Here is a 13,408-nt window from a genome sequence, read left to right as displayed (position 1 = left end):
TCACATTACAACAAAAATTCCATAAACATTTAGGTAGTTATACAGTTTTGTCTATGGATTATTACTCCATCCATAATCTTAAAACAAACAAATATCTCTAGAACACATATAACACTTGAAAAACACTAAAGCACTGTCTACAACACTTATTGTAACAAATATTTAGACAATGCTTTTCCAAGTGAAAATACACCATGGATGGAGGCGGATGTCTTTTGTGTGTTCTCTTACATGTGGTTTCTAACAAAATGACTGAACAACATGAGCTTTTCTACTTAATTCAAACGTGTCACCAATAGGGGTCACTATTGCAATTAATGTGAGTAAAACTGGTTCCAGAATACTCCTCACCTGATATCCTTAGGATGTCAGATTGTACATTCTACATATAACTATTCTACGGTTACTTCAAGAGTCACTTATAACCATCCTTGGTTAGGAGGAGAATAACTTCAGAAACTGGCTTAGAAAGTGTTTTGGTCAACTTTCCTTTACAATTTTCACCTCAACCTTTCTGACCTTTCCATCATCACTGGGTAAGGTTCTCGTGATTAAGCCTATAGGACAGTCATGTATATTGGCTTGGTTGTCTCTTTGCAAGACAACATCTCCATCCTGAAGATTTGTTCTTCCACCTCTCAACTTTTGTCGGTTTTGAAGATTAAAGATATATTCTGTGGTGGCAGGGGCATGGTCGAGCGTTCATCCGGAGGGAGAGAAAGCGGTAAGGGTGAACACACCTGAGCGCTATAATGTCTAACACCTGTTTCTGATTGCAGTAAGCACTGAGGAGAGCGATAAAAAGGGACCATTCCAGAGATGAGACAGAGAGAGAGCTACCTGTCTGAAAGAGACTGTGTGTGTCTACCTAAAGAGTGTTATGCTGAAAAGCCCTTTAATACACTTTTAAACTCCAGCCAATTAGTTCCCAAAATTAGTGGATGGGTGATGCAGGAACTAACCGCCACCTCCACTCTATACTTTTTTCCCCGAAATTTAATAACGAGTGTCACTACAGGATAATTGTGAATATCCCCATGCATATGGGTCCCCAGCCAGCAGCTACTTCCGACAGGCGTCCCGGAGCTGTTGAGTGAAGGCAAACGGGCAGCCGCACCCATCCATCTTCATCGACCAGAAGGGGTGCCTGCATTGCTCCTGGCTGCGACCGACCCGCTGCAGGATGGTCTTCCTCTGATCATTATACACCAGGAGACTTACCGCCGGTAGTTGTTGTGCCATGAGTTGAGCTTCCCCGGAAAACAATGGGATGAGTCTGGCATGCGGCCAGCCCCAGATCTCAGCCGTCCTCTCGAAAAGATACAGGAAGGCCTCGGGATCATCTTCTGCCCCCATCTTCATGAGGACAATCGGGAGCATGGGGACTGCTGCGTCCAGGGTCACAGCCGGGGCTTTCTTTTGGTGTAGTAAGCTCCAGATTGCCTGCCGGTCCTCTGCTTGAGCTTGGAGCACCTCCTGGAACCTGCAATCCTGGTCCTGGTGTAGCTGAAGCAGGGCCTGATGTTCTTCATGAACATCATGTGCAAATCTGGCAGACCCAAACTTGAGGAACATGGCATCAAGATTACGACACACCACACTAATCATCCTCTCCCAGCTGCCTCCCATGTGTGAGGAGTGTGGGGGATTGAACAACCAAGTGCACCCTTGTTCAGACAGGTACTTCTGTACATGCTTGTCATAGCTTGTTGTGTAATTCTGAAGCTCCTAGTTGGCCCCTATGAAATTCATCCCACAGTCAGTCCTCATTTGGTTTGCAGGTCCTCTGATTGCAAAGAATCGTCTAAGGATATTGATAAAACTAGATGTGTCTAGTGATTTGATAACTTCGTTGTGTATGGCTCGAGTGCTCTAGCACGTGAAGATAAATGCCCTGCGCTTACTGTTTGCTTGCCCTCCTCACGTTCTTTGGATAGTGATGGACGATGGTCAGAACACATCCAAGCCTATATAAGTAAATGGAGGATCTGTGCTCAGACGATCAGCAGGCAAGTCTACCATTTTCTGCTCCTCCCTTCTTCCCCGTAATTTACGACATGTTACACAATTGTGAATCAGACTGCTGATATACCTCTTTCCCCCGACAACCCAGAAACCAGCTGCCCTTACAGCTCCTTCTGTGAAGTGCTGGTCTTGGTGATATACTTTCTCATGATAATGTCTGATGAGCAAGGAGGTGACATGGTGTCTTCCTGAATGTATAACTGAAAGATTTTTCTTTGATGGAAGTTGTGCTTTCGACAGACATCCTCCAACTCTAAGTAGGCCTTCAGAGTCGATAAACGGGCAGAGTTTTATAAGGGAGCTTTGCTTCTGAATGGGTTTTGGCTCTGGATGCTTTGAATTTCCTCTGAATAAGTCTCCATTTGAACAGCAAGAAGGATTCTAGTCTTAGCATGATTCAACTGATCTGCTGATCTGACCAACTGATTGTGTCAAGCTTGCAGAACCCCTTGTTCATAATCTGCAGGAAAAGTTCATCCTCAACAGAGGCAGTGAGCTTGAAGTCATCATCTGAATGGCTGAAGACCAATTTACCGAGAGTTGGAGTGTGTATTAAAGGAGTTTTGCACTGCTAACCTGAAATCTGAACATTCACGTGGATGTTGTTCTCACATGGCTTAAAATAATTTTGACATCCATTTCCGAGGACATGGGTTTTGAATGTATAGACAGCAGGTCTATGAGCACCGTTAAGGCAGACATTGCCAATTATGACCCAACCGTTGTGGTGACCATTGCGCTGACCTCATATTTTATGCACACAAATTATGTCTCTGCCAAGCAATTAGTAATGTTTTGTTCATGAAATCAGTCTTTTTGAACAAATTGTTCTCGTTCAACCTTCATACACTGACTCATATTTTTCATTCACTGACGTCTCTCCCTTTTGAAGGCAATGAGGTCTGAAGCTTTTCATGTCTGTAAAGATTATAGCACGAGCCAATAGCATTCAATTGCATACTGTGAAGGAGCATATCATTGGTTTGACCTGCTGAACAAACACGCCCCGTCACTGAATTTGTTGGTCATTTAAGTCTGAATGAGATGAGTTGTGGTTCGAGAACTAACTGAATATGCTGGTGTGACAAGGAGGAGGGCGTGGCTGGGCTGTGATGGAGCACAGCCGGCGCTGAATCAGCTGATCAGTGGAAGAGCGAGATACAAGGAAACTGGAGACACACAGAGAAAGAGGAGAGAGAGTAAAACTTGCTCGCTGGCTCCCGGATGCTCTGTCACCCTGCAGACGGCAGCGAGTCCTCCGACCCCTGGTGGACAGAACCGTTCCTCCCCTACTCGGCAGACGGCCGCGGTTCCTCCGGCTCTCGGCGGCCGGCAGCAACCCCTCCGTCCACAGGCAGTCGGCCGTGGCTGCTCCCCTGGCGGATGGCAGCGGCGAGGACTCCGTGACAGTGCATCCCCCCTCACTCCCGGGTTTCGGCACCACTGTAACAGTTAAAGGAGAGGCAAGAAGGAGGCAGGAACCGGCTGAACAGTCAACGTAAAGTTTAATGATAAAATGAACTTTAAACAACATAAAACATAAGGACACACAAACACATGCAGCGCGGCCACATGCGTCTCTCTCTCAAACCGGCATCTCTGGCTGCCCTATATCTCGCTCTTCCGCTGATCACCTGATTGAGTGCCAGCCGTGCTCCATCATGGACTGGCCATGAATTACTCCTCATCACAACTAGTAAACTCGTTTGTGAATGACTCGTGAACGAAGATTTGTTGAAGGAGATGGAGACGTGTCAGTTGTTCGTTCAGTTCAGCTTGCGAGTCAGTCGCATTCAACATAGAGAGATGGGTGAAATGCACTTAAGCAAAGTTTGAAAGTTTCACCCAGTGCTTATGGTTGATGATCTCACAGTGCAGTGCACAGAAGGTTCAGTATATGGGCTTTGTTCACAAATATGGCAGAGAGAGCGGTCATACAATAATGAAACAGGTGAATACTGTAGCTGTAAGTTCAGGCAGTGCAGAGAAGCAATTGCTTTAGTACAGGATCTGGCAGTATTCTTCATCAGCTCGGTACCTCAAGCGGTGAAGTAGGGTAAGGCAAATGGCAGGTGATTCATGTGTTTCAGTTCGGGGCGTGGGTCGGGAGGCTGGTTCTGTTAACAGCATCACGATTACCAGCTCCCATTCTGGACACATATCACTGTGCATGCTCAGGTAGGGCCACGTTCAGCATTTCACAGCAACAGTGAATGAGCCACCATTAACTGATATGCTTCGCATCCGTTTCTTATGCACGGGATTCGAGATCCAATAATATCACTTAAACTGCTCATACCGTCATCCAATGACAGGCCGTCTTACTCTTCGAATGGCACATGGAAGAGAGGGTGTGTCTTATAACTGACTCAAAAGTTCGTTGGTTGCTCCCACGAGTCAATAGTCCAATGGCACTTTTTTAACTCGATTTTCAATTGGAGAAAGAAAAGGAAAAAGAAAAGAAAAAGCAAAAAGCAGAACAAAAAAGCAAAGCTATTGGCAAATAGATAAGGAAAAGCAATTGGTAAATGAATTAAGAAAAGCAATTGCCAAATACCTTTTAAAATGCTATTTAAAAGGTGCTTTTAAAGTGTATTAAAAAGTAGATTAAAAAACTCATTAATGTAGTCATTTATTGCTACATTTAATGACATTTTAAAGATGAAATAAATATGATGTATTAATGCAAAATTTTATTATTAAATATAATGGCAACATGAATTAAATAAACACATTTAAATGTCTTTTTATTTGTCCATTTATAAATTGACTTATTCAAGTTTTTATTTTCAAATTAATAGATTGATAATTTATTCCTTCATTCTTTTTTAGTTGGCACTCCTGGGCTTCAGCAGGTATGGATTGACAAATGGAAAAAGAAAAGGAAAAGTCAAACAATATAGAAAAGCAATTGGCAAATGGATGAAGAAAAATAACTGGCAAATGGATGAAGAAAAGCAATTGCCAAATGCTTTTTAAAATGCAATTTAAAAGGTGCATTTAAAAATGACTTATGTGCTGTTTTATTGCTAAATATAAGTACATTTTAAAACATTACATAAACACATTTAAATGTGTCTATTTATTTGTCCATTTATAAAATGGTTTATTTATTCACATTTTTACCAATTGATAATTTATTCCTTCATTCTTTTTTAAATGGCACTCCTGGGCTTCCATATTCGAGAGCGGGCTGTGGAGAAGTATTCATTGTTTGGACCCACTGAACGTATACACCCCTTTACTGAACTAGTCGGTCATTTAATTTGTGATGTGAACAAACTGAATGTACTATTAAACTCTTTTGCGACCGACATGAATGAATCAGTCATCATGAACGATGATCTGTTGATTGAGAGGAGCAGCTGCATGTTGTTCGTATATATCGTCAATCTCGTTAAACAAGAAAAGGGGCTAGATGAATTATGAATAAAAGTGAGTGATGACCACACATTACAATGACATACAGACGTTATTAAAACTCATAATTATTTTTAGGCTAGAATCGTTGTCCTTTTTTTGTATAGCTTGATAAAAATTTGTACTCAGCAGGTCACAGTATGATAGATATGCTTTGTTGTCATTTGTGGGGAAAGACTTACAGTATGATGCCTTCATGCTCTGCAGTGCTGAACTCTCTTAGTAGAATTATAATAAAGGACAATTAGACTTGTGCTGATCTAGAATTCAATGTAATAACTTAAAAGACTGTCATTTGGAAAGGCAAAGGCGTAACATGAAGATATGGTCAGTGAATGAATCAATGAACGAATCTGAACGAAACTTTTTGGTGAACAGAATCAAAAGAAGCAAGTCACTGAAATTAATCAAAATCACCACCACTACAAGCAATAGAAGAATCTCTACAGAGGGAACAAAAGGTGGAATTTTGTCTGTCATAGAGATGGGTGTGACTGCGTGCAGCTTCTGGTGTTTGTATTTCATCCCTATTGTTAGGGATTAAGTCGCACTTAGTAAGGGTTGGCAGTGGAAAGTGGACTTCTCCATTTATTGACTACAATCAAAGAATGCAGATCTGGCTAATGACACAATTGTCTGGTCATCTAATATCACATACATTTTTACCTTTTTCTCAGCATGTCCCTTAGGGTAGACATTTACCAGACATATTTTAGAGCAGTATTTGCCATTGGCTCCTTCACCACACACTTCAGTACATGTTGGGTTAGTCACTGCAGGTGCATTCTCACTTTGCTCCCCACCATGCTCTTCCAAAGGTGAAGAGGGATCCAAGGTGCATGGAGAGCTGAGATAAACAATGTCATCCGCAGAAGCAAGAATTCATTCACCAATCAGAGAAATCGCTGTTACCATGGAAATAAGCGGATTTCCCCACACTTACATTTTCGGTCCAGAAACTTTTTTATATAGTCCATTTGAATATATTGTTCTAAACATTCATGTCATATTTTTATGCAAGTCAATAGCTTTATATTGAGAATTTTTATTGCTTATTTTATTACAACACTGCAACACAATGTTCACAATTCAGGGATTTTCCACAGACCACCTGGCTATTTGAAAAGGACCCCCGGGGGTCCGCGGACCTCAGTTTGAAAAATGCTGTTCTAAACTTTCAGTTTTCGGTGGAACAAAAAGTTGTTCCAGTGTGGATGTGAAGTGTAAATGCAGCAAAATCAATGTGTTTTCAAATGAAAATATACTATTGTGAACGTGGCCTTAGTTTAACCAGCAGTTTTGGCTAATGCATTGGGTGGGTGGCAACTGCAGCCTGTATGGAACCTCAGTAGCAGCATGCACTCTGATCCTGGCTGATGAACACATCCAGTACACAAGCGCTGTAGCAAGCAGTAGAGTGAAAGCAGCAGTGATGCTCAGCACTACTGGTATGATGATCTCTACCTTGACCACTGCCACTAAGGAGAGACGGATAAGGCTTGCATGAGGAGTGGCATCATCTCTCTCTATCAGATCATGATTTCTATAATAGAGAAAAATATATTACGCTCATAAGACTGACAGGTGTCATTAAGTTACTTTGTTCAAAAGTTTATATTAAAATATTCAGAGGTAAATCACCAGTGAGTTTCTCACAAACCTCAATGCTCTTTCCTGTTGGACAGTCCAACCAATCAAAATCCATCACCTGGATTTGATAGCTGTTTATTCCAGTGCATCTGTCTGTAGCAATGACCTGCCACTGACTCATTGGGAGTGGGATGATTCTAATCAAGAAAGAATACAAATAAATAAGTTTTACTTATGGTTCTAAACATCTAGAAACAGTAGCCTGACATCTTCAACACTTATAAATATTTCTTATGTAAATGAGAGCACATGCAGTATCCTTCTGCTGAGGTTGGATATGAAACAGCGGCTGTCAGAGCCGTAGATCTCACCACTCCACTCCTCCATTTCATTCCCTCTCTTATTCTCTTCTTTCCAACACTCACTCTATTATAACAATTTTTATTTTATTTATTTTTTTGTAATGAGAACACAAGGAAATATAAAAAGAACATAAAGAGAGTGACTATGAAAATAAAGATCAGCTGACTATTAGCAGGACAGTAGTCTCACAACATTTGGAGCAGGTTGAAAATGCAGCAGCCATCCAGGCACACATCAGTGAGACCCTCCCCCTTGTGGAGGTGAAGATAATGACAACCTCATCTACTGAAAGAAAGAAAGTAAAGAAATGTTGCATGTTCAATAGAAGTTAAGCTGAATCTACAGCATTAGTGGCATGATGATGATTCCAAATAAATAAATATATCTAATACCTTGTTTATTTAAAAAAATTAAAAATTTAATTAAATAAAAAAACTAAAATTACGGTCACATTAAAGGGATAGTTCACTCAGAAATGAAAATTCTCTCATCATTTACTCACCATCATGCCATCCCAGATGTGTATGACTTTCTTTCTTCTGCAGAACACAAATTAAGATTTTTAGAAGAATATTTCAGATCTGTTGGCCCTCACAATGCGAATGGGTGTGAATGGGTACCTAATTTTGAAGCTCCTAAAAGCACATAAAGGCAGCATAAAAGTAATCCATTGAACTCCAGTGGTTAAATCCATGTCTTCAGAAGCGATATGATAGATGTGGGTGAGAAACAGATCAATATTTAAGCACCTTTTCTACTATAAATCTCCACTTTTACTTTCACATTCTTCTTCTTTTGGTTTTGGCGATTTGCATTCTTTGTGAATATAGCAACCTACAGGGCAGAGAGGATAATTTATAGTAAAAAAAGGTCTTAAATATTGATCTGTTTCTCACTTACACCTATCATATCGCTTCAGAAAAATATTTCTGAAATCTTTCTAAAAATCTTCATTTGTGTTCAGCAGAAGACAGAAAGTCATACACATCTGGAATTGCAGGAGAGTGAGTAAATGATGAGAGAATTTAGATTTTTGGGTGAACTTCGTTTAAGGCACTTAACAGAAGTGACTTGGGCAGCCCATAAATGTAAAAATACAAACTGTTTCAAAAGTATAGCCATAAGACAAACATTATAGGTGTTAACATGATTTTAGTGTGATGAAATCGCTTATTAATGTATATGTGTAAAGTTATATCCAAGTTGTTGACATGATGAGGTAATGCAGGTAAACCTAATCTGGTAAAGGCTGTAACACTGGTAAGTACCTGATTTTATCACACTAAAATCATGTGTAAAATCACACTAAAGTTAAAATGTACAGTATTATGATTACATGTTGCGGCTATACTTTTGAAACAGTGTATATTTTAATTTGGACTGGCCCCATTCACTTCCAATGTAAATGCCTTACCATAAACACAGTTTATGCTCTTTTATTTTTAATAAACAAAGGACAAGTCGAAATTATTTCTTGTGGTAATCAACATCATGCCACAAATACTGTAATTAGAATAAAATAAAGAGGTGTTTTTTATCCGAAAAAATAATCTAAAATAATGTTTTAGAAAAGCTACTTTACTTATTTGACTTATTTTGTCAAAACATAATAAATACATTTTTAAATACCTGTGATTATTCAAAGTTATATTAATAGGGGAGTTTGCTTACCTGTCTGTGCAAAAGAAGGTCGAGGAATTGTGACATGTAGAGAGACACCCAAACTGACCACCTTCACCTTAAACATATACAAACACACACCAAAACACAAGAGTGAACTGTAGAATCAGAGCTTTGACTCCAACCTGCATAATGAATGTAGGGTTGTATGGCTGCAGTTGTGGTTTTTCATAGTGGACATAAAGAATCTAATGAAAGACAATTAAACAAAAGATGAAACACAGTTTCTAGAATCATCTCTGAACAGTTTATATGTTCTGAACTCTTGGCTCAACAGTGTATATCTTACTCTCTCCCCACACGAGGCTCTGAGCTCGACTGAGGTTGACAGAGTACCAGCCTGTATCCTGGAAGGCAGCGAGTGTGACCGGATCAATCCGAACCAGAGATGGCACCACCAGTGAAGCTGCCATAATGGATCCCTGCAGCACACGGGCCACCCAGTGTGAAGAGAGGCCATCAGAACCAGCATCCTGAGAGAAGCATGAAGTACTAGGGGTTTGTCTTTGCCTATGCATGAATTCAGGTAAATTGAGCTACTCTTTGACACTGACACAAATTCACCCAATATCATGTGTCTTTTACACTACGTACACATCATATTGATTAGATGTATTCATTTGTCAGGACCTAGAACATCAGTGGCGTTCTTAAGTTAGTGTTTGAGTGAAAGAGTTATTATTTGTGTTTTCTTCTATAGGGTACCTTGTTCTCTAATGGAGCTCCAATGTCAGTGTAAGTAGAGTTGAGGTGATTCTGCATTGTTCTGATCACAGCACTGACAAGCCCCGTCTCATCTGTACTGTTCACCTGACCATGAGACCAGCAGTCCACACCTACTTTATAACACAATAACAACAATTACAAGCAATACACAATGATATTACAGGGCTACAGTATTATACATGTAGCAACCCCGAGATGGTCTAGGGATGTAAAGGGTGTAACAATAAATGTATAAAAATAAAAAATGTAAAAGTGCCATGGTAAATGACAACCAACATTGAAGATGTGGTGGAATAAAAAGTGGTGTAGTATGTACAGTGTGCAAAGTGAAACACTGTGATAAGTGAAAAGGTGTTGAGTAATACGTATATACAATGTTAAAAGAAACAAAAATTAAACAGAAACACACAGAGTGGAAAGGGACATGTGATTCAAAAGAAAGTAAAAAAACAACAACAACTGGAGCTCATGTTTAAGCTCTCAAACTTATTATTAAAAAGTATTAACCCTGTAAAGCCTGACATATGAAATAATGGTTTAAAAAATTGCCTTTTTTGAATGGAACTGTACTGAACCTACAGACAAAATATTACAAAAGTTTTTAAATATATATTTGATAAATCAAAAAGAAAAATCTCAATCTCAGAGCTCAAGCCCAGTCTGGTGCTCAAGCCCCTCCGTCATGAATCCATTTACCCTAATGCATTCCAGGCATTCTTTATGGATCATTAAACTTGTATAACAGATTTATGGAACCCTACTATATGTGTTGCGCTGTGTATAGATACTGTAACAAACACTACCACACCCAATTATGATGAGAGGAAAGTGAAGCAGTGTTACTGACTCTGAGAGGAGAGAGAACAATCCCTCCACTTGCTGAAGAGCTCTTTACTGAAGCCCAGCAAATAGAAAAGCTTGTGAAGCACTGTCTGTTCAACAACAAAGATGACAAAAAGACTTAACCATGTACTTATATTTCCACAAAATAACCACAATAACCATCCAATAGGAAAAGACCCTCAGCATCACTCTCTCAAACAAACATGCTGTTACCTGCACAACATACTCATGTGTGTATCTCTCCACACTGAGCTGCTCTCTGCAGATGGTCATGCCCCTGCTAGAGGTCGCCCATCAAAGTCTGTCTGACAGTGAGCAGAATAGGCCAGGACACTGGACTGAGAGAGACAGGGGTGTGTAAAAGTGTTACAGACATCATACAAAAACCTGTATTACTGTAATGACATCCCAATTCAGTCACCTCAGATAAGGTATGACACAATTGTAACATTCTATGAATGTACCAAAACTCAGTCTCTACCTCTGCTCAACATTTATCTGTGTTGTGTGTGAACACATAAAGCAGGAAGACAGTGTCAGGTACTCCCACTGACTTCAGCTCTCTCGAGACTGGCTGGTCTGGATGAGGATAAACAGCACAGCCACTGAGGTGCTCATCTGGGATCTGTCATATAAAGGCAGACAGAGCTGAGATTTATTTTGAAAAGGAATATTCTGAATAATGTGTGTGTTTACGTATGCATGAAAGGAGACTTACAGTCACACCAAGGCAGCTCTCGGATCTGTAGTTCTCATTAGCTCTGCCACATCTGAAGAGACTGATACATGTTGGCTCCAGAGACAGATTATGACTTGCAAAGGCCCCGAGGCCAATTATCTCCAAGGGCCCCCCTCCCCTCGCACCATTTATTTACATAGCAACTGGTCAATGTTACTGGTTTAAATGTTTACTTATGGTGCATAACAAACCATTGATAAAGTTAGTGCAGGCCCAGTTTTAAGAGAGATATCTGTAAAATACTTCATGTGGTTAATGGTGCTACTGTTTCTCCTGAGGAATTTACAGTATTTGTTGTGTCTCTTTTCAGGAGCTGTCTATCTGGAACCTGTCTCTATTTGAACACAAACATCCTCAAAGAAGTTACTATAGCAAAACAGATCCAAAAAAACACATTTCTATCTCAAGAGTTGTCATGGGGATTACTTTACACAACACAATCATGCACCTGGCAGCAAACTGGATACTTTGCTCACAGCCTCATTTACTGCTGATAATAATCTCACTGTCTCCCAGTCTGAGAGTGTAGGACTTTCTCTTGGAATCCAGGTCTTGATCCAGACTGCTCTTTGAGATCTCAGACCGTTAGAAATTTGGGGCATTTGATAGTTGATTGCAGTTTTACTCATAGACCAATGAGCAGAGTTGTATTGATCAATGGGTGAGGAGACAATTTTGATTGATCTCTGAACTTTGTCAAAGATGCACTTCCCCCAAAAACAAGGAAACCATGACAACAGTAGAAGGCAATACAAACACAATGCAGGTAAGCCATCATCTGTAAGTCCATATGAAAGACAAAAAGAAACATTTACTCCCATCTTCTCCCATTTTATTTATGCAAAGTAACAAGACCATAACATTATAAACAAGATACTTACATTACTGTTTGTGTGCCTTGATAAGTTCTAATGTCACAAGTTACCATTTCAGATTTTCCTCATCATTTTTTTCTAAACAAAAGCAATAATTACAGAATTAACCTTGAATACAAAATTAATTCAAAGAGAAGTACAGAGCAATTTACTTTAGAATAAGGCAAAAAGAAAAAAATCATTTTCTGATTACACAGATAGATGTTAATTCAGTGGATTTCTCACCAGCACAGCATCAGTCCTTTACCCTATATCTAGATAGCCCTGAAATATTGTATCATACCTGCTTATGCTTTCCAGCTCTGTTTCATTGCGGTGTTCCTCTTTTAAGCTGAATGAACAGATACTTCTCAGGATGTAAAGAAACTGACTGACCACTGTCAGTGCAACCTTTGAAGTGCTAATAGCACATTCACCTCTTTTGGTTTAAGTTGAACTAGTGACACATTGCTTCCATTCAAGATACCTTCTCCAGCTGTAGCATTTGTCATGGAATCTCCAAGTCTTTTTAGATCTTTCTAAAATATAAAAATTTCTTGTCAGCATACAGGTAGATTATCTTTCTACATTACAGAATCCATCCAGCTTCAAAAATGTATTCTTGATGTAAATTTTTACAAAAGAATGAATCTCACCAGTCACATTTTACCCTCTAATAATAATAATAATAATAATTACTCAGTAATAACCTAAAGAATCAGAAGTCTATTTTAGTCTATTTTTAATTTTTAATTATTTGTTTTCCTCTTTACAGCAAGAGAATAAGAATGAGTTTTTTTGTGTGTGTGTATGTGTGTGTCTGTGTGTGTATTATTGTAAAAATCAATTGGGGTGAAAACAAGTCTTAATGTCATGGAAACAGTCATAATTCAAAAATCCTTTCAGCAAAACAACTTATTTCTTTGTTTTGCAGTGAAATATTACATGTTCTTGACAGCTTTTGTTAAGATTCACCCAAATAGCACTCTATGTAGAAAACTGAAACACTGCATTTAAAACAACAGATAAAAAGCACACGCGGACTAAAAGTGCAAATCATTTTAATCTTTGTGAATTTTCCAGCTGGTTTAGCAAATATATACAGTGAAATTCATCCTACTACAATCAATTCTATGATAGCTTCTCTTTTTATTGCAATCACCATTCA

The 13,408-nt window shown here is 39.3% G+C and overlaps 1 protein-coding gene across 1 annotated transcript; it reads right to left on the bottom strand.

Annotated features, from left to right (window-relative positions):
• Positions 1–7,301: 7,301 nt before the first annotated feature.
• On the bottom strand, positions 7,302–11,554 carry LOC127443987 (ciliated left-right organizer metallopeptidase-like). The gene is made up of 8 exons (XM_051703107.1): positions 11,366–11,554; positions 11,129–11,272; positions 10,861–10,985; positions 10,652–10,736; positions 9,784–9,914; positions 9,368–9,551; positions 9,070–9,136; positions 7,302–7,683 (listed from the first exon to the last, which is right to left on the bottom strand). The coding sequence occupies exons 3-8, from the start codon at positions 10,918–10,920 to the stop codon at positions 7,677–7,679; spliced, it is 534 nt and encodes a 177-aa protein (XP_051559067.1). The 5' UTR covers positions 10,921–10,985; positions 11,129–11,272; positions 11,366–11,554; the 3' UTR covers positions 7,302–7,676.
• Between the last annotated feature and the right edge of the window lie 1,854 nt (positions 11,555–13,408).

This window comes from Myxocyprinus asiaticus, chromosome 1 (assembly GCF_019703515.2).
Source record: "Myxocyprinus asiaticus isolate MX2 ecotype Aquarium Trade chromosome 1, UBuf_Myxa_2, whole genome shotgun sequence".
Taxonomy (NCBI): Eukaryota; Metazoa; Chordata; class Actinopteri; order Cypriniformes; family Catostomidae; genus Myxocyprinus; species Myxocyprinus asiaticus.
This window is presented reverse-complemented; position numbering and strand designations above follow the sequence as displayed.